Below are 26,816 nucleotides of genomic sequence, written 5' to 3' on the forward strand. Positions count from 1 at the left end.
CTATAACTCATCCTGTCTGTCTCGCTGCTCTCCTTCTCTCTCTCTCTCTCTCTCTCTCTCTCTCTCTCCACCACCTCACTCGCTCTACCTCTCCCATAACTCACTGGGTCTCTCTCCATCTCTAACCTGCTCAGTCACTCCTCTCTCATAGCCATTCATGATTATATCTTTGTAACACTTCCCTCCTCTTTCTCTGTTCCTTTCTTTACCCCTCCCCTCCTCTCTTTCACCTTCTGTCTATCTTTCCTTCTCTAAACAATTTTCAAATCCACTTTTGACGTAGCATCGATGCTCTGAGTCATAGCTGCGCCCTCCCCTTCTGCATCTCTTCCAAATCCCACCATTCATCTATTTCTCTCTGGTGGGAGGTTGTCTGGCTGCCTGCCTGACTTACAGCAGGCATAGTGATGGACAAGGGGTGAGACCCAGTGCATTACACTCCTCTGCAACACAGCACAGCAGAGACCAGACAACACTGTATAACACTGCACTGAATACAAAATGATGCACAGAGGAGGATGATAGACAAAATAAAAACTGGAGGAGGAATGATAAACAACGCTTCGCTCTTGAGGAGCATCTTCAGTCCTTGAGCTCATTATGTTCATGAGCGAAGATAACCGCAGCCTCATATCAGCCTGAGTGGAAACTCTAATAACTGAGATTTGAATTAATGCCAAACTTTCTCACAAATGATGAAACAGACTTGAGAAAGTACACCTACTATCTAGAGTCGCAGGCTGTTTAGCCCGCAGCATTAAAAGTGCAGCTAAGAGCGAGTCAGAGTCTGTCAGTGCCATATCTTCAGCTCAGCAGACCTTTATAGGAGATGATAGAGAGAATGGGGCTTTCTTTGTTTAGATCTTTTCCTCCACCACCTCCAACCTCCTCCTCTTCTTTTTCACTCAGTAAAGCATTTCCCTAGAATCCAGCGGGTTGTTTCGAGCACACGCCCCAAGCCTTCGCTGCTTTAAACTTAAGAAAAAAAAAAACATTCATTCTGCACCACCTTCTCAGGAGCAAATACACATACACAGAATAAAAAATACAAATACTGCTCGAGGAGTATATTTTTATAGAACAGTGCATAGGACCTTTCTTTCTCTCAAAAGTCCAGTATTTTTTTCCTTTCTTCTTGACATTAGATCTGTCTGAATATGCAAAAGACTTCCCTCATGTAATTCTTCACCCCTTTATCTTTGAAATTGCCATTTATTTCACACCTGTGACCCCTACTAGCTTAAACCAAGAGTCAACCCTTCCCTTAAGCCCTCTCTGACTTTGTCTCTCCTCTCTTTTCCCCTCTCAAGAATTTCTAAATGCAAACATGTCTTCTGTCTTCTAAACGTCTCCGTACACCCCCGGGGCCGTAAGATTTAGAGACGTTTAAAAGGGTCCGATACATAATCACCAAAAGTGCCTCCACCATCTGCGGAATTATAATAACATGCATTTAAATGACTGAGCTCAATATTTGTATCTGCTGTATATCACTGCTAGTCATGACTCATACTGCAGGCCCAGCCGAGCCGGACGCTTAGATTCAGTTTCATGTTAATATCCTGCAGATTAAGTGGCGGGGTGACCATTGTATCACTGCGGAGCATGTTAGCTCCTTGTTTTCCACGCAGACACAATGGAGTATAATTAGTCGATAGCTGTTTCGCACTCCGTCCACTGCTAATAACAACAAAGAGTGAGGCCGTATGTCATTTTCTGCATTAGCTACTGTTCAGTTTTGTCAGGCAGACTGCTTGTGAGTACATTGCATACATTAGCACTGCTTCCATTCTCAGTCCTCTGATTACAATAAATGCTCCGTCGCATTGTAACGATGGGCTTTACAATAATGGGCCATAAATTAATACAGTGCTCAGAAGCAAATACTGTTAGCTGTTAGTGTTAGTATACAGTACACGCATGTCGTATATATGACTGAAACGGTAGATAATTACCATTCACAAAGGCAGTCACTCTAACACAACAACCACTTACTGTCGATTTGTCACCATGTCGGCGGGGACAGCGGGGGAAGGACTGCATTCTGATCAAGGATATCAATGGCCCAAATCCTCATTGATTTGAACAAGGGATCAATAAACGTATCACTAGCTGTGTCTTACCGCTATTAAAATACACCAGCGGTGGGCTGGATCTCTTTTCTTTAATCTTACAGAAAAGGAGGGCAGGTGTGAAAAGCTTATTAAGGTATAATTCACTGCTCTGTCTGTGTCATTTGGGCTTTATGTTATCGCTGAGATCATTCCCACACACACACACACACGCACACACACACACACACACACACACACACACACACACACACACACACACACACACACGCACACACACGAGTGTGTAGAAACCCTGAGAGTGAGTGGCAAGCAAGCATGTACGTGTGTGTGTGTGTGTGTGTGTGTGTGTGTGTGTGTGTGTGTGTGTGTGTGTGTGTGTTGTGTGTGTGTGTGTGTGTGTGTGTGTGTGTTGGGGGCTGCTTCCATATGAAATGTACACGAGGGTGAATCTCAGTGGTGTTAATGGCTTTTTAAATGTCAGGGAAAGTCAGGGAATGATAAAAGAGAGATCTGTTATCCACTGTCCTCATGATCACCGTGGAGCACGCCACTGCTCTCACCTCACCGAGGAGCCTCAGTCCGTATGTGTGTGCGTGTAGTTGTGTGTGTGTGTGTGTGTGTGTGTGTGTGTGTGTAGGAGTGGGCCAACTTCCACCCGTGCTGATGTCAGCATGATATATGCACCAATCAGATTAGCTCTGAGAGGGAGAGAATGAGGGAAAGAGAGTGAGGAGGGGTGTTGGACATTACTTGTTGGTTTATTGTTTCATTTTTTTATCTTGTATTTGGATGATCAGAATCGAAAAGATAAATATATAAATATATATATATATATATATATATATATATATATATATATATATATATACTTCAACTGATGCGGTTTTGTACTTTACTTAGTACATGTACTATTATGTGTTAGTGTAGTATGTAGGTCTATTCACTCCAAACGGATAAACAGAAAGGAACACGTAGTGAAGAAAATGTGTACCTGTCAAACTTAGTTTTAGGCGACTCATAAATTAGAAATTTTATAGATATATATTTATTTAGACATATTTCTATATAATGTCTATATAAAATGTATAAATAAATATGAAATGATTTTCATATAAAAGACAGTAAACTGAGAGATTACATAGGGCAAACGATAATAATGTAATGTAAAATAATTAAAATCCCATAACTGCAAAATAAAAAAATCCAAAGTGACGTGTTAAGAACTTTTATGCATGATAGCTGAACAAACTATGTCTAATCTTATTGCCACAATACAATTCCCCTGAAAGCTAATAAACAATGATTACGATCCAGGCCAACGACACACAAGTAACACACCGGTCTATCTAGACTTAGCTACAGTCCAGTCAGTGTTCCCACCTCCAGAAACACACAAACACACAGTTTCTATCTGGGATTGACACAACAGGTTTACTCTGCAGCTGTTCCGACTGAGCCTAGATTTAAGATTAAAGGAGACAAAATCTCCTGTTTTCTCTTAGTATCCCAAAGCTTCCCTAAAATCCACACAGACCATGCTCTATAAGATTAACTGTGTGAATGTACCAGTTTGTGTGCGTGTGTATGTGGTTTGCCAGGTGCCCTGGCCTGCTCTAACAGAGGGTTGAGTGATGTCACAGCAGACTGCATTTTAATAGAGAGGGAAGCAATTAGAGAGGGGACAGGGCGAGAGGTGGAGAGATGGAGGGGCTGTCTGTGTGACACACAGTACGCACAGTTCACATACACACTCTCTCTCACACACACACACACACACACACACACACACACACACACACACACACACACACACACACACACACTCATTACTGAGGATGAGTTAATTAATTGCACAGTGATTCACGGTACTTGTAATTAATCTCGTAGGTACGCGAGTGTGTTTTTGAGAGGTGACTCTTCTCCCTTCCATTTGTAATACACACACACACACACACACACACACACACACACACACACACGGAGGCTCTTTACATGAACACACACATTTAACCAGTCTTTCTCAATGATGCTTCACAAAAATACAATATCTTCTTATTAGCCAAGCCGTTGTTGCTGTGTGTTACTGTTGGTATTGCCAGTTTCAGCAAAGGTTAATTTATTAATATATTTAAATATTTATAAGATTTAAAAAAATAAACATTTAAAAGTTGCAATGTGTACCTGTGTGTGTGTGTGTGTGTGTGTGTGTGTGTGTGTGTGTGTGTGTGTGTGTGTGTGTGTGTGTGTGTGTGTGTGTGTGTGTGTGTGTGTGTGTGTGTGTGTGTGTGTGTGTGTGTGTAACCCTCAGAACACAGGGGAGTAAGTAAAACAGTGGGAACTCACATTATGCAGGTTAATAAATGACAGAAATGAAGCTATGAGGTCATCGAGCAGTTTCAGCACTGTGTATTTTCCTTTGATTTTATTTGGTTAAAAGGCTTTTCCAAACATCCCCAATTAGGGAGAGCGACTGAGAGAAAATGCATTTATTTTCCTTATAGTACTCGGTTACATCATGTCCCAGCAGAAATGGCTTTTATTCCTCCTCAGAGCTCTTAGCACATTCCTTTCTCTTTTTTTTTGGATTGGTCCAGTTGAAAAATTATGCGTATTAATCATGGCCTCCTCTACCCATAATCCTTTGCATTTATCATCTTGAGCGGGAATGGTGTAGCAATCACATTTGGAAATTAAACAAATAAAATAGTTGAAGATAGCTGAGTGAGTGATGAGGCTGGCCAATTGGTAGCAGCATAAATCTCCGCCTGTCAGCACCCCACCTCTGCCTACGCACATTTGGATATTGTTATGATTTTACTGTGTTTGCATATATGAGCCTAATTTATTAGAATCAAACACCATCAGGCTTATTTACAAGCAAGTTCTGGTCTGCTGCCAATAAGCCCATTAAGTGCATTGTTGGAGAGTGGTTATATGATCAAATACACAATAGTAATTGTGAGTGGAGAGAGGCCGGAGCGTTTCTCAATGAGGTGATTATCTGCGCGCAGGTTATTGTGCTATTTAAGCATGACATGTAAATCTGCATCACACCGTCAATCACTGTCTCCGCTGTCAGAGAAGTGAGGTGTGAAAATGCCAATGACAACATTAAAGGGTGATGAGGGGAAAAGAATAGAACAAGAAACTGCTGCAAGAAAAGATGAGGAAAAACTCCATATTTGTGTTTGGGAATGAAATAGAACGATTATTATTATTTTTGTTTGTTGAGAAAATATAATATTAGTAGCTCCAGACTGCCCATTAAGAGACAGAAGAGTGCATGAAAACACACTCCCAACTCTTTCTCTCTACCAGTCATTCCTTCCATCCCCATCCTTCTCTATCGCCCTCCTTGGGTGGTTGCCTTGTGCTCTCTGTCACCGTATAAATCAGTATATCTGTGTACGTCAATGTCTTGTATTTGAGCTGCATGGAGATATGAATGGGCTGTACGTAGAGCTGGCAACTCTAAATCCTTCTTGGTGCTGGCTAAAATGATTGCATGACACTGAGTTTTTAATACTGTCGAGTACTGACAGCTGGTACTAAAAGTCTGTTCGGATTGGTAATATTGTTTACTACTTCTGTGATCAGATAGTTCCTGATTTAAATCATTTTGCCAGTTTTAGGCTATTTAATGTGGCTTGTGTGAGACATTTATTTCTAGAAGGGGTTTTAATTATCTTAATTTTTCATCACGTTGGCACTAAAACTCAGGCATCACATTGCAAGTATTTGAAACTTTCAAACAATACCATAGCCCTGGTTTTAAGGACGATTTCAGTGAGTAGCTCCTAGCCATGTAAACACACCTAAAATACAGCTGCATACGTCCGGGTGCTTATCTTGTGCATCCAAATTATTTTACCCCTTCACTGTGCACTCACTTTAGTCTTGCCGCCTTCAAGAAGTGATACAGACTATGACTACACACTCACAACACATACACACGAAAGAGACAGAGAGAACAGGGGTCTGGGGCTAAGTAAGCGGTGCACCAGGTTATGCGCCATTTACCACAGCTCAATAACAACCTTTCTGTCTGCCCGACACACCTGGTCACACAAAATGACACTGTCCTCTGAGAACTCATACACACACACCCACATCATATCTCCTTTCAGCCTATGGTGGCCTTAACCAGACACATTACATCCCCACTCTACTATCTGCTTGTGACAGATGTATTTATGTAATGGTTTTGATAGGTATTGATTTACACAGCGGAGCCAGTTAAGAAAGAGAGAAAAATGAGATTTCAAAATCAACATGGCTTTGGGGGGGGGGGGGGGGGACTAACAAGAAGACAAGAGACACAAAGAGAAAAGGTGAGAGAGAAAAAGAGGTGTGTGGAGAGGTCAGCGGTGAACGCAAAACATTTTGGAGAAGCTCACACAAACACATTCACAAAAGAGTGATGGGGCAGACTAAAAACATGCATGAACTGTGTGTGTGTGTGTGTGTGTGTGTGTGTGTGTGTGTGTGTGTGTGTGTGTGTGTGTGTGTGTGTGTGTGTGTGTGTGTGTGTGTGTGTGTGTGTGTGTGTGACCTTGGTGTGTGACCTTGGCTTGGCCTGGTGGTAAGGTGTGGCGTCAAGAGAGTCAGTGTGAGAGCAGCCAAGCGTTCTCCCTCAGATTAGCAGGCTTTATTACTGCCACCAACCGCTGGCCTGACAAATCCTCTTATTTCATTTTAGCTTCCTTTACCTCTACCTTGCCTTTTTCTCTTTCCTCTTTCCTTCTTGTATTCCCCCTAAAACTTCCCTCATTTTCTGTTTCCTCAGTTTTTTCTCTTTATTGTCCTTCCATCTTCCATTCTGCTCTGCCCATACCTATACAGTTATTTCTTTTCAACATTCTTCGACTCCACCTCTTGCTCCACTCACCTCCCTATCTCTCCTCCCTCTCTATAGTGTGATGAATCTGTAGACAGGGGCTAATAATTGTACTTCAGCACAAGTGCTCATTTTTCTTTGTGTTTGAAAGCTGTGACAGGCAGGAGCTCTTTTTTCTCTACCCCCCGTCCCTCCTCTTTCTCTCTCTCTCTCTCTCTTCTTTCTATCCTCACACAATGGGTGAGTAAAATAACTCAGGGTTTACAAGGTCATGCTGTCTAGCGGTGAGGACACGCTGGGGATTTGGGGCTGGAAGGATTTCCTCAAAGGTGCCATGTCGAGTCTTCAATAAAAACAGAAAAGTTATAGATTGCGCAAGCAGATCTACAGGGGAAAATAAGTGCATTTGATAGTGAACAGGCTCACTGAATCACAGCTATCGGGATCCAAATGTTATCAATGCTGCTTCTTTAAAAGAGCACAAGAAAGAGGGAAGTGGAGAGAACCGTCTACTTTGTTGCTTGTGCCAACAACTCCAGCATCTTCGCATTACACAACTTTCATTACTGGCAAAGAGAACTGAATTTAAAACGCTATACTTCCTGTCATATAAAACATCCACATCGTATTAGCAGTGCGCTTCTGAGCAGTGTGTTGTTTTCTATTTTAGTGCTACTGGTCCGTTACATCTAAGAGAGAAATGCATCCGGCACAGTGAGACGGGGCAGCCCCACTGCACTGTTTACCCTATAAAGCCACATGCCCGCCCACACACACACACACACACACACACACACACACACACACACACACACACACACACACACACACACACACACACACACACACACACAACACCTACACATACAAAAGCTGAAATGTTTTTGTTGTCCTAAAACTGAATTAAAAGTATATCTGCAAAACAGGACTCAGACAAGCAGATTTTTCTTTTTATTAAAACTTATTTATTAAGTGCAAAGGGAGTCTTGGGAAATAATCAGTTAATTTTTCGTTCTGCAATTATTTCAAAATATAAAACAGCAGTGTGCAAGCCAAGCACATGTGCAGATATTGCAAAGAAAATAATATTTTCATCGACTCTGCAGTAATACTTTATGAAAATTGATCAACAGTTTTAATCACAATATCATCCTTAAAAGAAAGAGGTGGAAAGAGAACACCGGGGATGGAGGAGAACAGACAGCACGACTTTATTGCCTGCTGTAGTTAGATGGTAAATTTCCTCCTGGCAGATATTTATTGAGTTAGTTGAGTCTGGAGAGAGCTTTAACATTGATTGTGATCATTAAATATATCCGCTTGAAATGGCAACATGGCATTCCCTCAGTCAATGGAGCCGATAGGAGTAGAACAAAGGCATAATCAAATCAATCCTCTCATAATTATTCTTTGAGAGCTAAAATTAATCACAAGAAGAAATAAAAACAATAATGGAAAATGAAATGGTCAGTCGTAAACAATTACGGCCCAAATTGAAATAAACTCAGTGGAGGGAAAAAAATCAACTGTAAATCCAACTAATTAAAATAACATTCAAATGTATATTGGTTATTTGTTTTACACAGGCTTTAAGTTATTATATTGTCTTGTACGGTTATTATAAGAGAGAGTCAAGTAACTGAAGAGCGAAGAGCGACAGAATGAAAACGTGTGTGTGTGTGTGTGTGTGTGTGTCTGTGTTGAGTGTGTGTCGGGACTTGTTTGTTGGGTCAAAGGATCAAGGTCCTACTCTTGTGAGAGCCGTGCTTCTCTCTCCTCCCTGCTCGCTGAGAGGAAGTGTAGCTTATCGATTAGCTATCAGATGATTCCGATAGGGCCTGATCAATACGACTTCGTATGAGAGCCAGGCAGGAACCTCCCTCTTCACTCAGGCACACACCCATGGATCAGCCACTGCAGTGCACGGCCACACAGACGTCTGGTTTGTTTGTTCTCCTGGAGATTCTCCTTTGTGTCTTTAGTCCGCCCCTCCAATCGAAGGCTTCCTCAACCGCTCTGTCTGTTTTCTGTTTTCTAAAGCTCTGCTTTCATAGGGTTGTCGTTGATAAGCTAAACATTCAAAGCTCAGTCATATATAGTCACAAACAGTTGACATTATTCTTATGGTTATTTTATTCACAGATTGAGCCTTGCTCCTTAAACAGGGAGGTGGAGGAGGAAGGGGGAACATTAGAAAAAGCTCAGGTGTGGAATTGCTCTCTTAAGGATCATCACAGAAGCAAGTTGTGAGACTTGGCAATAAAATAACCATCCTTAAAAGTTATTCTGTCTTGAAATCCTTTGAATAAAATTAGATTTCAACAGTACTTGAGTGTGACACCATGCAGGAATGAGCCCCAACATGAGAGACCAGAAAAGGCAGGAACTGTGTTTTAGTGTATCGGCCGGTGGCACAGCCTAAACAGGAAGTCTGCAAATGGAAACGATAAAAAGACAGCAGGGCGGACTAGAAGTACAGTGACATGAATGAGCCAGCACCACGGACAGCAGCCGGGGAATCCTTTGTTCTCATTAGAACTTGTAACATTGTAACAGCGCTGTAGCTAACCCTGCTGTTTACTTTTATAAGTAGCGTTATATAACTCGGTACGTAATAGATGAATGTCATTTTATTAAGGGGTCACACCACCATAGTGCACCTGGACTTGCTTAGAAAACCTGCGTGGTTTCTCACTCAATTCTTTGCCGTGTACACATGAGACTCTGAGTGTGTGTGTGTGTGTGTGTGTGAATATATATATATATATATATGTGTGTGCGTGTGTTCATGCTGTATCTCTGTTCCACGTGAGTCCTGCGCTGTGAAAGGACAGTGATAAGACACCTGTACTCTGGGTGTAGTATAGATTATGACAGGACAGGACACCGGTATCAGTTTCTGGCTGTGTAAAGGTACATCATGTTTCTGACTGAATGTGTGAGTGTGTAGGAGGGACAGAAAAAAAAGAGACCTGAGAAATACAGTATACAGTGGAAAATAAATGGTAAAATAAGTCCCAAATTGTTAGGCAGCTCTGTGCGTATGAGTTTGTGCGTGGGCCTAAAAGAAGAACAGAGTTATTCTGCTGCTTTTGCGATTGGGGGAGTGATACTATGCAGGTCATGTATGGGATCAGCCGGTTGATCTGTCAGTAGCACAGGGGTCGGACATAAAGCATATGAACAAGGAATAGAGAAAAGGTTTTTATTAAATGTATCATCAAACACACTGTGTACTGTTGATGCTATCTTAGTACACATACATATTTTTTTCGTCTCAGGAACTGCCCTACTTAGTCAGACTTCAGTGTTAGGTCACTACACTAATATATAAATATCTCCCCCTAATGGCCTCCAAATGAATGGACTTCCACTTTGTGTTTAAAATGATTTCACACACACGTTATTGTAAAAAAGATTTTTATTAAATGTTCTTTCTCATTTGTTTTTCTTACAGATATCATGACACTGGAATGCTGATGTTTCAAGAGCAACCTACGGCACCCAGACTGCCATAAAGCACAATGTCTCAAAAGCGTCCACACAGCGGCTTCAGGGCAACCAAACCCCAGCCGACCCGAAGCCAGAGATCAATATTAAAACAATGATGATAAAATAACAACAGGAGACTGATATCACTCACATTCTTCTACTCCAACAACAAGGGAAGAAACAAAGAAATTAAAGATCCTGGACTCTGGAAAAAAGATTCTCCACCACATGTATTTGCTATTCAAATGGACACGGATCTTCCCACTAATACCTCTAAATTGTGATTTAGACTTACCAGAGTATAGATTATTAATACGTAGGTTGAGTCAAATAGCAAAGAGAAAATTATGATGTCCACACCCCTTTAGCACATGCCCAGAAATCAGGATATTGTAAATACTGTACAGAAAACAAATAGGGACATTGATAAGAAATACAATTATTGCAGAATAATGTATATAGCCATGAGAATCATACCTAGTGTGTTTATATATCCATGAGTGTCACATGCCCATTACTCCTTATTTCTTCTATGCCCAAAAAGATTTAGCACAAAGATGAACCAACGCTCTCTGTATCTCAATAGGAAACATCTACGTAGAACTAGACAAGGGATACTGAATTTAATTTGGATCACACAATATTTTCCATGCAGTGCACTATTGCTGGAAACAGATGCATATATCATAGAGTATATGCTTATTAGGTAACCCTGTATTGTTAGCAAGACAAGTCATTTGCTTCTTTGAACTTTGCTCTTTTAAATAGACACGACTTGAGAGAGTTATGAAAAGCTACAGAGACAAACAGAGAAATAAAATCTTTAAGAGATCCCTGAATTCGTCCCAAATCTTCTCCCGTCACCCACCTCCCATTGTAAACAACCACAGCAGAACTGAACACAACTCAAACTTTAATTTATTCAGTAGAGTGTATATGAAACCCCCTCCTGTACTGTATGTGTAGTGTGTTTTAGCCCCCGTAGTGACGTGACATATCCAGATGGACTTGGCAGCTCCCTTGTATTATGCAGTCAGAGTACAGTTACCTTTTATTCAGTTCATACAAAACTGGACATCACCGTGAGCCACCATCTATGATTCCTGTTTGGCTAGTCCACCTCCTCCCTCCTCTTCTGTCCATCAGAGGGCCTGTATGCCTGCTGACCTCTCTTCCACCAGGCGCTGGCTCAGCTCCCACAGGCTGGCGGCGCAGCTCTGGTCCTGGGCCTGGATGGACGGCAGGCAGCGGAAGCAGCTGTTGAAGTACATGCCGCCTAACCCCTCCAGCTCCGGAGCTACGGCACAGTACACCGTGGTGGCCGCCCCTTGTTGCTGTGGACAGAGAGACACGCAGAAAGAGATACGAGTTCAGCGGGCGACTCATGAGACTGAGACAACGAGACAGGATCCGCCTGCAGGAGGAGACAGATACAGAGAGCCCATTTACTGACTCTGCAATTTGGACGAGTCCTGTCCTGAGAAAAAGAGAGGACAAACAACGGACACCGACCAAACTGCTATGTCCTCTTTGAGACACATACATCCACACACACGCAGAAAAAGAGACAGCAGGACCAGGAGTGTCAACAGGAAGAAAAAAAACAAAGAAACTCAACTTGCTGTCTCTCCCCTCTCCCTGCAGCCCATGATGACTGGGTCATATTACCATGGGAACAGCATAACCCCTTACTGTACATATATTTATATACATATATTTATTTATTTATTTCTCTACCCGGTGTGTACAGGACCTCTGGCGATATGGGACCATGAGAATGCTACAGATGTAAAGACTCACAGTGGAGAACATGAAAATTACACCAGCTCCTGTCTGGATGGGAATCACCTGGGAAACTGCAGCTTTTATTTAGTTTATTATTAAAAGAACAGGTTTTAATGCCCGGGTTATGAACATGTACATTTTCATATGATGGGTATATGGGTTCAGCCATGCTTTTAAAGTTGAGAATAAGTATTGGAAATGATGCAAGTACAAATCTGTACCTACATGTTTAGATCAGAAGTTGGTTGGTTATAGATGAGCATTATTTTCACAAACAATACACAAACATGCACATACACACACACACACACACACCACAAGGCTTTCCCTCTGGCTCTTCCTCAGTAAGTCCTCCCTCTCGGTTTTTTTGGGCAAGTTTAAATCTGAAGATCACTCAAGTCTCAACCCAGAAATGTTTCATGTCTTCTCAAGCTGAGACGCACTGTAAAAGTAAAACAGTATTTGGGCGCAACCTGCTAAGTTCTCTAATACACCCTGTCCCGTCAGTCAGTAATTAGTAGGGATATTCTTCGAGGAGGGAAATGTATGTGACATTTTAAAATGAAAGTTGAAACTGCAGCAGAATAAACACGTCAGAGAGAATTACACACATAACCCAACTGCTCAAAGAGGGATCTTTCATGTTGCAGCTCGGGCTAAAAGCTGCTGTGACAGCTTCCCTGCAAACTCAGAGGCCTGGAGATGACTTCTATATGGCCACATGAAATGGCTCGCCTCTTTATCTCCCAATGAGAGGCAGCGAGAGTGAGACGGAGGGCAGAGAGAGTGAGAGGGAACACTGATGTGGAGGCTAAGGACTAACGTTCAGCACAGAGCACTGGCACACACTGAGACAACCTCATATACGCAGTAGTCAAACATGGGCAAGACACACAAACATGCATACATGTATAATGGCGCCACATAACATGCCAACTGTTTGAAGAGCTTCCTAAAGCAGCTGTGAGACAAACACACATGAAGTGGGAAAGATCCATTGAGGGTCTAAAGCAGTTATACTGTCACATGCAAGTACAAAAATATGCACATAAATCCAAATGCAATGAATGAAATACACACACCAACCAGATTCTAAGAAATATTTTTCTCATCAACACACACACACACACACTCACACACACACACACACACACAACCCCCTCAAAGCTCGAAAGTAAACTTCCGCCAGTAGGAGCCCTGGTGTGTAACGTCGCAGCAGCAGATTGAGTGTGTTTGAAGTGCAGTGTGATGAGAGAGCTGGTAAACGGCAGATGAAAAGGCAGCATCTCTCTGTGCGCCGGTGACTGTCTCACCTGCCAGCGGGGCGATAACTTCATCCACATCACATGTCGCCATATCAAAGACAGACAAATGCCAAGCAGTGTCTCTGAGTTTGCAGGTTCGCACGCGCTCAGTTTAACTCATCTCCCTCGCTTAGGGCATCTGATTTAGCTCGTCTGAAAAAGCTAAATGCCTTTTAAACTCCACTGAAGATTTCAGTGCTGCATGCTCTGACTCGCTGACGCCCTCCTTGAACTTGGCTGACTTTCAAAGCAGTTTGTTTGTGTCCAGTTACCAAACACTGGTCCTGCTGCAAGTTGGAATATTGATAAAGAAAAACTTTCACCTTCATAATCCAGATTTATGTGGCTGACTTCATAATGAAGTCTTCGGTATTTTCTTATATTTTTTTTATGGCAACCATTTCTCAGTAGCCATAAAAGTAAAAAAAAAAGTAGAGCTGCAACAGTCTAGTTAGCAGTGTATGGAGCAGTACATTGACTGTTTGTCCTGTGCGTCCAGCAATGTGCTATCTTATTGGTGTTTAGCTCATCCCCCTCACCACTTGACCCTCTGACCTCTGTAGAAGATAAGGCTGATGAGATTAGGCATTAACATTCTCAACCACCCACCACAGCCATCTATCATTGTGTGTGTGTGTGTGTGTGTGTGTGTGTGTGTGTGTGTGTGTGTGTGTGTGTGTGTGTGTGTGTGTGTGTGTGTGTGTGTGTGTGTGTGTGTGTGTGTGTGTGTGTGTGTGTGTTTGCAGATGGGAGGCAAGGGGTGTGTGAGGATGTGAGAAAGAGAACAAGAGGGGGTGTGTAACAACCTCAATACACTTACATTACACAATTAGACATAAACACATACAGTATCCATATGTGCATGTCTGAACACGAGCATGCGCCTGCACACGAGCACGAACAGATACGCAAATTAACATTTGGGACAATCTACATGAAAGGTAATATCGCTGAACCAGTGTGCATCATACACATCTGTGGTGTAACAGCCATTTCTAACCCATGTGAAACTGTAGATTATGCTTGTAAATTTAGCTGTCTACAAACTGATGGATTTTGCTGTGTGTCTTTCTATGTTCTGCAACTAAATGTGAATCATTACCCTGTGTACAGTAGTTTTCAAAGACAAACATCTGTGGTGTTTTAAGAGTTGTTCTCTACTACCCAGAGCTGTAGACTTTGACTTGACAACAAAACACATTAACAGTTCAGACTGGATAACTCAATGATAATATGTCACAATTTGCCATGTTGCAGGTTATTGAAAAGGTTTTGTAGCCGTAGTAAAATAAAGTGCATTTAGTTAATCATAGTGAATACATTTATGATTGCTCGGTTGCCCTGCCTATTGCTGTGCAATTGGCCTATTCAGAAAGCCAGTAAAATGGATCCACATACATACATTTGTAGCTATTTCTTATTAATTTTTTTAAATATCTAATACATTTCAGTGAGGAGACTAGTTCTCAGCTTTGCAAAACATTAATTAAAAAAGGTTTTTACTAGGCCATGTAATTAATCAGTTCAATTGGTATTCAGAGAGATTCTGAGAGAATCCAATGAAGACTTCAGACTTGACCAAGACTTTTTGAATTACTTGAGACTTTGCTTGAACATTCCCTCAAAAGAAAAACAGCTCTGCTACTTTCTCACAGATTTTTGGAAGGGGAGAAGATGGGACTGAAGACATGCATCAAAACAACACTTATTTAAAAATGATCCGTGATGCTAAAAATAAAAAAAACAAATGAGACCACAGCAATATGCCAAACCAAAGGAGCAGGACAGTTTTTCTGTGTATAACTGCTTTTGTGGGTAACAAAACCACACCCACATGCTGATACTATACTAAACTCACAAAACACCCTGCAATAAGCTGACCGTAGATGAGCAGCAATGAGCCTGCACTTATTCTGGGATCCACTACTATGGCTCTGGAACTGCTCTGGGATCAGATCCAAGTCTTCCAATCTCAGTATCGACTCAATACCCATGGACCTCATGGACTTGCAATAGAAACGTCCTTGTACAGTGTTACGCAATAACCAGTTGCTGAAAAATCCTTCTTGAGCGTATTCAAAAGCAAAAATTGGTATGTGGGGGAGATGTGATGTTGTTGAATTAACAGTAATGTTACTTTGCCGTGTTCTGTTCTGTGTCTTCATCATCCAAGGTGTACTCAGCCGTATGAGCTTTCTCTGACCCGATGCATGTGACCCTTCACCCGCACATCTGTAGTTATGACATTGACCTCTCCCTCTTACCTGGATGTAAATAAACCCAGTACTGTAGAGCAGTCTGTTTTTGGCCCGTCCCTGTACATACAAACCTGTAAATACAAACAGCTATGCATGCTGAAAACCTAGCAATTCTTTCAGGTACTTTTATAATCCACAAATTCTCATATGGCATGTGCTGGAAAAAAAAATTAAAAATAATAATTTAAAAAAGTAGAAAAAATAAAAGATTAAAAATAAAAAAAGTTTAAAATAAATGAGTTGATAATATTGTCAGGCAATATCCTCTCTTGGACAGTGTTTGTAGAGTCTTCCTGTTTTCTTACTCCTGTGGGTGGTTCTCTTCCTTTGCCTGTCCTTCTGTGTTTCTGCTCACCATCTGTGTCAGTTGTTGTCAGTTGGCATTTGTACAGCAGCGAGGGTTGAGGCAGAGCAGAAACGAGAGGGGGAGTGTTCACCAGCTGACCTCTGTGATGGCTCTCCAGCAGTGCTATATGTTGGCAAAGCCATCTATGCCTGGGACACAATTTGAGAAGTTCAGTTCCTGGCATGACCAACCACAGATCATTACAGCATATGTCCATGCCCGACACGTGACGGCCTGCTGGATGTGCAGCAGCTCGAGAAAACAGTTTAGGCTGGAACCAAATTATCTTTTTTTTTTTTTTTTTAAATCATTTTGGCCACTCAACCAAGAGGAGAGGAGATAAGCATCAATGATTTTTTTTTCAAATCATTTTTGCTAGCCTTGTTGAAGCTGTCAATCACAGACAAGTGGCATCCTTTGATTTGAATACTCACTGTGTAGTTTTGAAAGGAAAACAATTGTTCATCGTTTGATTGAAAATACTATTTTACCCCTGACAAAGTCACATTTAGGAAAACGGTGAACTAAAGATTTTTTTTCTCATGCCCAAGTGGTAAAATACCTGAATTCAAAAGGTACTTGATGGACAAAACTTGTTTTCTACAACCCAATGTAATAAGGCTGCAACTTGCATTCAGAAAGTATTTCCTGGCTTGTAGCTGCAGAAAATAGATCAGGAGGAGTGATGCCGTTTTTGCCTCAGCCCTCTGCCCGGCCTCGTGGACTAACTATCCTGAAAGTGGGATTCCAAAGGGATTGTGATTCTGTTTTAGGAAAGTTTTTTTTTCAGCCTGTGATGTTTTAAATAGATGGAGGTGTCTGATTTCTAATCTGTGCTAAAGATATTTTACATTTAATAAATAACCATTGAAATCAAAAACTTCCTCTATGTGCAGTTTTTCTGTGAATGTGTGTGTGCGTGCGTGCGTGCGTGCGTGCGTGCGTGTGTGTAGAGCGGTCTTTGCCCTCAGCTGTGGTAATCTCTGCGAGCCGACAGCTCAGCTGAGCGTGCCTGGCCCAGCTGTAGAGGGAATCCTTGGTAACGTGGTCCCCTCAGATAAACAACCTGCCCTCCATTCAGCTTGGCCACTCAACCAAGAGGAGAGGAGATTAGCACCTCAAACACCTCAGCGCACACTTCAGAAAGTACCCTGACACTCACCCCGACACTGGGTCGACCTCTGTCACCCTGACTGAGGTAGGCCAAAGATCACAGTAGATAAAAAAGGAAAGGTGCTGTGCATTTTTTCAGTTCTAGCATGATAAAATAATCCACAAGCACTCAACAAATGATTCGCCTCTACACATCCAACAGCACTGAATAAAAGGTAAAGCCTTTATTGGAGTGGGGGCCATGTCCATATCCTGACTGAGAGCTTGTCTAGATCCTCAGATAGTGACCAGCTCTCCTCCTCTTGGGTCTCCCCAGTTATTAGTCTATCCCCTAATCTGTATGTACTAAACTCTATTTCATACCCTCCATTAGCCCACTGGCGGATGGCTAATACTCACCTACAGGCAGTGGGCTCCCCTGAGGGGCATTAAGGACAGGATGGAAGGACACGCCTCCTCCCTCCCTCCCTCCTTCTTTTTCCGTTCCTTCATCATGCCCGCTCAATCTCTCAGTCTGTCAGCTTTGCCCCTTGCTCCTTCCTCAGCCCGGTTCTTTTCCATCAACCCTCTGCAGATCCCTTTTCCCCTGCAGCCCCCATCCCCCTCCGGGCTCATAACTTACAGGACTGGGCATAGTGTAGCCGAGGTCTCATGGGTAAACGGTCATAGTAGGACCTCTTGGAGGTAAATGGATCTCTTTCCCTGGAGTCCCGGATCACAGATGAGCCCTGTTGACATTCTTTCTTTCTATTTAAGCGAGCAGAGTGATGTACTAGAAGATGAGAAGGCAGAGAAAGAAAGGAGCGGAGGAATAAACTATGTAGGAGTGACAGGAACACAACACAAAGCACAGCAGAAACCCCCTCCTGCACTATTTCTTTCCCTTTCTCTCTGCGGCCATCCCTTTACCCTTTTTGCGCCAGATAAGATCAACCGAGTGTCAGTCATCAACAGCCTCCTGTCACACTGTGATTGTTCATCTGTTTTGTGTGTGTGTGTGTGTGTAAATGTGCAGTCCAGTGCGACATCGCTGCATACATTTAATGCCTGCATGTTCAAGGGAACAATAGAAGAGGAAGTGAGGAACGAGGTGGAGGGAATGCAAAGGACAAGAGGTAGAGGAGGAGGGGGAGGCATAAAGATGAGAGGAGGGACACAAGGAGCAGAGAGGGAAAGGAAGGAGAGGAGGAAGTGAGGGACCTAGGGCACAAGGCATCCAAGGGGAAAACGACTAGGAGTCAGAAGGACTTGCGCAATGACTGTGAAACTATCTCATTTTTATCTTGCGAGAGGACTTCCGAAGTGATCCGCACAACCTAATTATTTTCCCCTAATAAAAGCAACATATGCTAAGACAATAAAAGGCCTTATTGGACACCTATTCATTAAAGAGGGGCAGTAAAACGAGCAGGACTCTGGCACAGGGATTAGCTTTTAAAAGGGCTTTTCTCTGGTTGGAAATGGCCTTAGTCTTCCTTTAGCACGCCCATTTGGGTGCATAGCCCACCATAAAAGATCTGAATTATACATGAAGAGGCCTGGCTGCTTTATTGGCTGTGATCGGGGTTTTTTTTTCACTCTCACCTGATTCAGTGCCCGATACCTCAAAGTTTGAACCAAATCACTTGTGGATCTCATCTGCAGTGGTCTGAGCGAAGATATGTTAAAATGTAAAGTACATATTGGTACCAACATCCATTCAGCAGCAGCAAGATAACCCATAATCCACAAAAGTTGGTCAAGTTAGTAACACCTGGTTGAAAATGCATGCTGGTGACTCAAGTCTGACAGTTTGACACAGTGAAGTCATTATTCCATATGGTCAATGTACTGTAAGTGTCACTAGGTTTCTATTATGAGCAGAGCGATGCTGTCTGTGTGTCGGTATGTGAGTGTGTGATGGGCTGGTGTAATAGGGCCACACACAGGTGTGTGTATGCTCACCTCCTCACTGATGCACCAGCTAATTGGTCTCCTGCGGCAACCTGACATATTCACACACTCTCAAACACACACATTTTCAGGTGTGCACATACCAAAAACACACACACACACACACACAATGAAGTGAGCAATAGTTGTATCCACGTGTATACAGAGTGTGTAAATATGCACACAGGTGCATACACAGCCATGCATGTGTCCACATGCACAGGCAGCCCGCAGAGTGTATTTCCAAATGAACTCATTATCACAGTGCTGACTCCAAGTGAAGAATGACACCGTAACAGACTGCTAGAACTGTACACACATATACTGTGAAGTACTGTATAAGATAGAAAAACAATGACCAGAAAGGCGGACTGTGAAACACAAGCTATGAAAGAAATGTATCCAAGAGGCAAACATCTCAAAGCTGCCTCGAAAATTCTAAATGGTTTTTTTCCCGAACACAAAAAACACAATGCAACAATTATTTGTCTTTTTGTTATGTTAAATACCGGTGATGATAGCAGCCGTCACTCCAAGAGCAGACATGCACCCGGCTGTAACAATTACAGCGAACACAATCCAAAAATTTAACATTACAACTGGGAAAGAAGCACTATTGTTCAACAGAGCAGAGATACATTTTATAGCTTTAACACAAAGCAGAAAGAGAAATGAATTTTTAGGCAAATGACTGACACGGTTGGAAAATAACTGTGAATGACAAGTAGTCTAACCCCACTGAATGCACATAAAGTGGGTTGCAGTTGTAAATAAAAATGTTTTTCCTCATTTCTTCTGTCTAAGATCTTTCCTCAATGGCTGAATGATATATTTTTTATTCTCAATCATCTGTTTGTTTGCTTTCAAGCTCATCATAACCCTACCTTAAGTTCATTTTCCTCTTTGGCTGTAGTAGAAAAAAAAAAAAAAAAATGTCTGTTCACATTGCCTATCCTGCTCATAACCCCCCTCCCCTTCCCTCGCGGTGGAGGTCGAGAGAGGGATGTTCTGTTTTAAATAAGAAGGCAGTGCTGGCCCATTAAACTCTGATAGTAATGATATTAATTTGGCAGGAACGTGTCATTTTCACAGGAGAGCAACTAGCTGAACTGTCATTACGCACACACTTACACACACACACACACAGGCAACGCATTCTGTCTCATTCACACTGTCTCTTGTTACACACACTGACTCACAAACGAATTCTCTCTCTCTCTCTCTCTCACACAGACACAAACCAGGAACATGTCACAGGAGAGCAGCTAGCGGTAACATTATGAGAGAGTCGGAGAGATCGGCTAATGGGGTAGATTAGTGTGCCCTTGGTCACAACGGCTACAATGGAGTGACTGGAGCTGTGACTTATATCCATGTCCCCGCTGTTCACCCCCTTTATAACCTCCTCTATAGCACTTTCTCCCGCTTCTCTTCCTCCGACCCCTTCTTCCTCTCTACCTTCTGATACTCCCGAGCTTCACATTTATTTTTTTCTCTTTAGCCTCTATGGGGCAGACCTGTCATCACCAGGTTTATGACTGGGTGCTGGAAACGTCATCTGAACAGGAGCTGAGCAAAGATCAGGGCAAAGATGAGAGAACTGTTTGTTTGTGTTGCAGCCAGAATGCAAAGCAGTGACACATTATCAGAATTGTTTTCTTTTCTTTTCCCTTTATAGATCTTAGTTAATGGAGCCTAATGAGCACCAAGGACCTTCCTAATCAATACATGAATAAAAGCGATGGCAATCACAAAGTGTTAGTTGCATGCTGAAAGAAAAGCTGTCACAATCAACAAGATTGCAATAAAATATTTTTATTATGTAGTATCTGTTATATTGTTAGTAGCAATAAAGTTTAACTGATCTCGGATTTATTTTTGTTCACATCTACTGCAGAAGTTGGGTTTGGTCATGTGTCTATGACGCCTGCTTTATATTGAAATTCTAATGGGTGAAAGTGCAAAATGCATGTAGAAGTTTGTGTGTGTGTGTTCATGTTCAGGTTAAAAAAAAAAAACTGAGAATATGAGGAGATTGGTAATTTATACCAAAGAACAGCTGGTCTCGAGGAAAGGGTGCTAAGATTAAGAAAACTAATAAAACATTAAAGTTACTCTTGAGGCAAAAACCCCAAAGGACTTCAGAGCATTGACCTTTACTTGTTATAATTAATGTAGCCTGTTGTTATCCCTACCAATGAACATTCAAGGTACGTTCCTTTACCTTTAAATTCCTTTAGTGTATTTACCACCTTGCATGAGAGTTTCCCCATCACTGATGGAGATTTAGCGTCAATTAGAAAAAGGAAGACCACTACAGCAAAAATGTACACACATGCTAAGGATATTTTTCTCTGTGAGCTAATTGATGAAACGCTGTGAATTTAAGGGCTGTATTTGAGTCACTCAGCTGCACTTATCAGGCTAAGACACTAATTAGATCTGTCCAGCGCCTATCTCTATAAAACTGCTAAATACACTCACACACACAATGTCTCTCTGGCACACAAACACACACACAGGTGACAAATGCATGCCTACATACATTCAAACACACATTGAGCCTCAAAGCAGTAAAAACATTACAAAGAGGGAGGTGGCACCGCATTGTGCAGTATAAGAGCAAACTGAATGTATTTACCTATTTGTATTGGTATGCTGATCCATGTGTATGTGTGTGTGTGTGTGTGTGTGTTTGAGAGTGTGTTTCCCAATATGCCCCTGTGGGTATGCTGTGTATGGGTGTGTGTGTGTGTGTGTGTGTGTGTGTGTGTGTGTGTGTGTGTGTGTGTGTGTGTGTGTGTGTGTGTGTGTGTGTGTGTGTGTGTGTGTTTCCGTGTGTGTCCACCCTGACCCCATCTCGGCGCTCCTGACCGGTTGAATGCGGGCTGCATAAATTAGCGCTGATGCTCTGCGATGTAATTATGCTGCTGTCAGTGCGGCCCCTCTACTCAAATTCATTTTAATAAAGTTGGTCTCCAAGGTTACCGACCGGGGGTCACCTTCGGTGTCAGCCCCTATGGATCGCGCCCAAAGAACATTCTGAAAGTCTGCGGTCGGTCTAGGTAACACCTTAACACGACAGCCTGAACCCCGAATCAAAACACACACACCTCCCACTGATTTACTGAGGATGGAGAGAGGCAAGTGGCAGAAAGGAGCTGGAAGAAAACATGAGTGTAGATAATAAAGAGGAGGGACACAGAGAGAGAAAACTGTTTAAATAGAAAAGTGGGGGTGTGGGGGATGAAAAGAGAGAAGTGGGAGAATAAAGGAAGGACTAAAAATGAGACCAAAAGAGTAAAAGGAGAAGAGGGGGACAAGGGTAGAGGGACAAGGAGAGGGCGAGGGAGTGTCTCTCTTGGGCAGATGGCGGGGTGTATTCTCATTTGTCCTGCTACAGTGTGTGTGTGCTAACACTAACCTCCAGGGCAGAGCTGCAGCACAGAACACGCTCTCAATTAGCCAATAACACAGACCTGCACACACAGCTGGGAGAGGGAAAAAGGCACTGCTCTGTCTCTGCACAACAAATAGTTAAACACACAGGAAGAGCTGTATGAAATCCCATATAAATAAATCCTGGATTCTTTTTCAAATACCCCATTTCTAGATGTTTGAGTGTTGACAGTAGAGGTTATGTACCTTCAGGTTTACCAGTCATGCTTGAAGTGATTGAGAAAATACACCATTAGCAAATATGTTTGTATAGAACAATTCTAAATTGAACAATCCTAGGAATCTGGCATATCTCATTTTATCTAAGTAGACAGGTTTCAAAGAGAAATTGTGATGAAATATTATTCTGCTGGTTGTTTTCTTCATGTAATGAAAAAATCTAAATTGACAAATGCCCAGCCTCTCAAGCTGTATGCATCCATTTATCAAGTTGGAGAATTGTTTTCCTAGGTTTTTATTTTCTTGTACTACTTTTTTACTTCATTTGTTTTACTTGCTTTTGCTTTGTCCTACAGCTTGATAAGCTGAGCTCAAAATGCATATTAACTCATCATTTCTGAAGCAATTTTATATTAGTAAAGAGAAGAAAATGGCTAGAACAATTCTGTCCTGATATCATGTAAATATTTTGCTACTTGTTACTGATATAAAGTCTTAATCAGCATCTCTGATCGGACTTTTACTGCCCATGTGTGAAGCTGTATGCTGTGAATATTGAAATCTCAGTGTGCGACCGACCAGATTTGCTCAAACACTCTCCCTGCACTCCCTTTGGTCCGCTATCATTCATTGTGTGAGGATGTTTAGCCCAGCCGTGTGGGCCGGGGTGACTTTGAGTGCCTGTGTAATAGTTACAGCAGCACGCTTTGTTAGCTGCAGGTAATTTATGGTTGAACCGGCCTGATAGTCTGATACGATCGACTGCCCCGACTGTCTTCACCAGCCGGCTCCAAAGACACGGAGGAAGAGAAGAAGACCGTGTGCTGCAGGGCGACTTAAACTGTCGCTACGGGAGGAAAGAATCTAGAGTTAGGCTAAAAGATGCACAGAAATAATGAAGCAAGAATGAGCGTGACAAAAGCGCACAGAGGAATGAGTAATGCAGGTGAAATGAGGGTGAGAGAAATGAAAGAGTTGCAGAGCAGTTAAGTTCTCAACATCTCTCTTGAGGTGTGCTGAGAATTAGATTGCATTACAGACTGACAGTCCATTCATCTGAACCATAACAAGAAGGAACATTTAGTTAATTGAATGATTAATAAATTCAGCTCAGTCACACTATTTCACTCCGGTGTTGGCTTTGGATAAAAATGTCTGCCAAATGGGAGACGTCATATATCACTTGTTTGAAACCCCTTTGCCCGAACTTCAATATAAATTCAACTAGTCCAGCTGTGTATACAAAGTGAGGCAGATACGGCGGCAGCAGCAGCAGCATAGTGAGTTGTTTAACCTTGTGCTCTGATCGCCTGTCTGTCTTCCTCTCGGTTGCATCAGAAGATTGTGTTTCCGCATGTGAATTATTTTATTTTTTTTGTTGCTGGCTCATCATTACCTCCGTCTGTGAGACGTGAGTCCTTCAAATCAAACTAAAGTGAAACTGGAGAGCAAACTCACACCTGTCTAGAACAGACACACCAGCCTCCAACACCCACTGTGCTACACCTTCCATCCCTTAATAAAGACAGGCACAGACCCTTGCTCTACATATACCTTTTATTCACCTCCTCCCCTAATCCAGTTAGGCAGGAACATCCTCACCCTTCTCTCTCCTCCCTCAAAACCTCTTTCTCCAGGATGGGCTACTTTAATCCAGACTGTCAGGCCAACCAGGTCCCTGACTGCTGTCCTCCTTTCATCTCCCATCTTCAAACAGAATGAGGATACTTTCATAACCTCGGTTGAGTGACAGGTTGAAGAGTCAGGCCCGTGATATGGACGGTCACTTTGTCCTGTTTAACTACACTAATGGAGGATAAGAGGCCCGTCACAGGGACAGGTGGAGATGGGACGGGACAGAAGACACAGACACTCATCTTTAATAATGGCCGATTTGTTGATGAAGAGACGGGGATGTGTATTACATCAGATAGCAGAGGATTTTGTACCTGCAGTGTCTTTCACCTTTAAGAGTATGATTTGACACTCCTTCTGCTCAGTGCATAACGATATGAGGTAAAACCAAATCCAAGCTTTGTTTGCCTTAAGAGAACAAAACAGCTTCTTAGTTAGCCACAGCACAACTGACTGATGTTCGCAAACACAAGAGTCCAAGAACAGTGTTTCTCTTATTCCTAGGTGGACCACTCCAATTTCAGTGGTACATTAACACACAAATCACTGGTGAACACACACACACACACACACACTCATCTGAATCACGGCTTACACACCCAGTAGGCAGCCTTTTGGATAGATGGCACCTGCATACAGGAGGAGGGGGGCACACAAATAGGATTGGAGAGTGGAAGGGGTTGCATGGTGGTGGTGGGGGTGACTCCATAAATAGGATTGTGTAGGAAGCAGGGCAAGCTAAATAGGATTGTAATGTACAGGAAAGGGTGTATAAATAGGATATGAGAGGCCGAGCTGTGTTCTCACTAGTTCCACGTCCCTGTGGTATAGGAGTTCTCCAGGACTAGCTTGCACCGTGTATGCATGTGAGTGTGTGTGTAAGTAAAGGCCATTAGTGTGGAGGCTAATCTTGAGGCACCTGTCTCCTCAGGCAGAGTGTGACCTCCACTAGCCAGGTTCACCCATGTTTGTCCTCCCATCCCATTCCTCACCTCCTCCCCCTCCTTCCTCTCCTCCATCTCCTCGATCCTCACATCGCTTTCTTTTTTTATTTCTTCTAACTTTGCTATTTCATATTTCACAAATGTAGTACCTGGGTTTCTTTTCTTTCTCTTTCTCACTGGTTGACCTTTTGGACAGGTAAACTGTCCCTCTTACTGGTTGTACTCTGCTCCGTCCTGCAAAAGAGGTTTACGGCCAGAGCTCTGTCTCCCTCTCTCTTTTTCTACTTTCGGGGTCAGTGGGCTTTGGGAGCTGTCAGCTCAGCGCTGGTGTCTACTGGCTGACGGACTAAGGTCAAAGGTCAGAGGTCAGGAGTTAGAGGTCAGGATGTGGCCCTAAAGACAAACAGCATGGAGAGGGGGTCATACCCCCGAAAGAGCCTGTCATTCTCCACACAGGGGGTAATGTAGCGTGAGCGTACATACAGTGTGTGCATGAAGGTGTGTGGATCTCTCATATTTACACGTTGATGCCCTCTCTCTTTTGCATAAACTCACACCTGACCTCAGCGTACAGTGCGTGTGTGTGTGTCTGGTCTACGATGTGATGTGATGTGTGAGATGTGTCATGTTAGCATGGCATCCATCTATGAGCCTGTTTATGGTTCCTTGTCAGAGCAGCTCCTCTCTTCCACTCATGATTACATTACAAACCCCTTTACAGAGCCAAGGTCACAATGAAAACATCATCTTCTCCATAAGCCAAGGCAACAATGCATACGAAACTGACAAAGAAACAGGCAGTTAGTCACACGCAGTGAGCAATATATACATACTCTCATACAGCCATATCATCATATTTTAAGCGCCAAGGTAACGGTGTATGTTTGCGGTTGGGGCCCAGGAGAGCACGCTGTCTCCTCATACTGGTAATGGATGGCGGGACTGAAAGAGACTGAGCTGAATTAAGATAAACACATTCTGATAAAACTAACCTGCCTGGCCGCACCGCTGTCTGTTTACAACGAATTAAAACATATCACATATGCTGCATGCACATACAAGCAGGCAAGCATGTGCACATAGACACTTGTACCTGCATATGTGCATGCACACATACACACACATAGTTCACACTTAGGATTTTATGATGGATTTATATACAAAGGCAGGCTTAAACAGTGGAATAAATGTTTGGACAGTGGTGGCTCTTTGAGTAATTGATCTATGAATCACACACAAGAGATCTTGTAAATTATGAAGACAAATAAACTCTCCATATATCAGGCACCCATTATAAAATGTTAAGCAGATTTAAACAGATAGATATGTTTCTGCTTAGACAAGGGTATTTATTTTTTGCTCTAAGGTGTCCTGCATACAGATTATAAAGACTAACCCGGCGGCAATCTTATTCTGGGTCCACAGCCAAGTTTAGGTCAGAGGAAGAATGACATTGGTCCCAAATTATTCTGGAGTA

General features: G+C 42.5%; 2 protein-coding genes across 2 annotated transcripts in view; one reads left to right on the forward strand and one right to left on the reverse strand.

The window, feature by feature from the left end:
- LOC129108131 (transcription factor Maf-like) overlaps positions 1-10,457 on the forward strand; it is a 41,566-nt gene extending 31,109 nt beyond the window's left edge. The window contains exon 3 of the mRNA XM_054619807.1: positions 10,370-10,457. The gene's annotated coding sequence lies outside the window, so the exon portion shown is untranslated. The remainder of the gene's footprint in view (positions 1-10,369) is intronic.
- Positions 10,206-26,816, reverse strand: part of wwox (WW domain containing oxidoreductase) — a 126,430-nt gene continuing 109,819 nt past the window's right edge. The window contains exon 9 of the mRNA XM_054619803.1: positions 10,206-11,738. Within this exon, the coding sequence (XP_054475778.1) occupies positions 11,547-11,738 (192 nt within the window). The 3' untranslated portion in view covers positions 10,206-11,546. The remainder of the gene's footprint in view (positions 11,739-26,816) is intronic.

The sequence above is a fragment of the Anoplopoma fimbria genome, chromosome 19 (assembly GCF_027596085.1).
Source record: "Anoplopoma fimbria isolate UVic2021 breed Golden Eagle Sablefish chromosome 19, Afim_UVic_2022, whole genome shotgun sequence".
Taxonomy (NCBI): Eukaryota; Metazoa; Chordata; class Actinopteri; order Perciformes; family Anoplopomatidae; genus Anoplopoma; species Anoplopoma fimbria.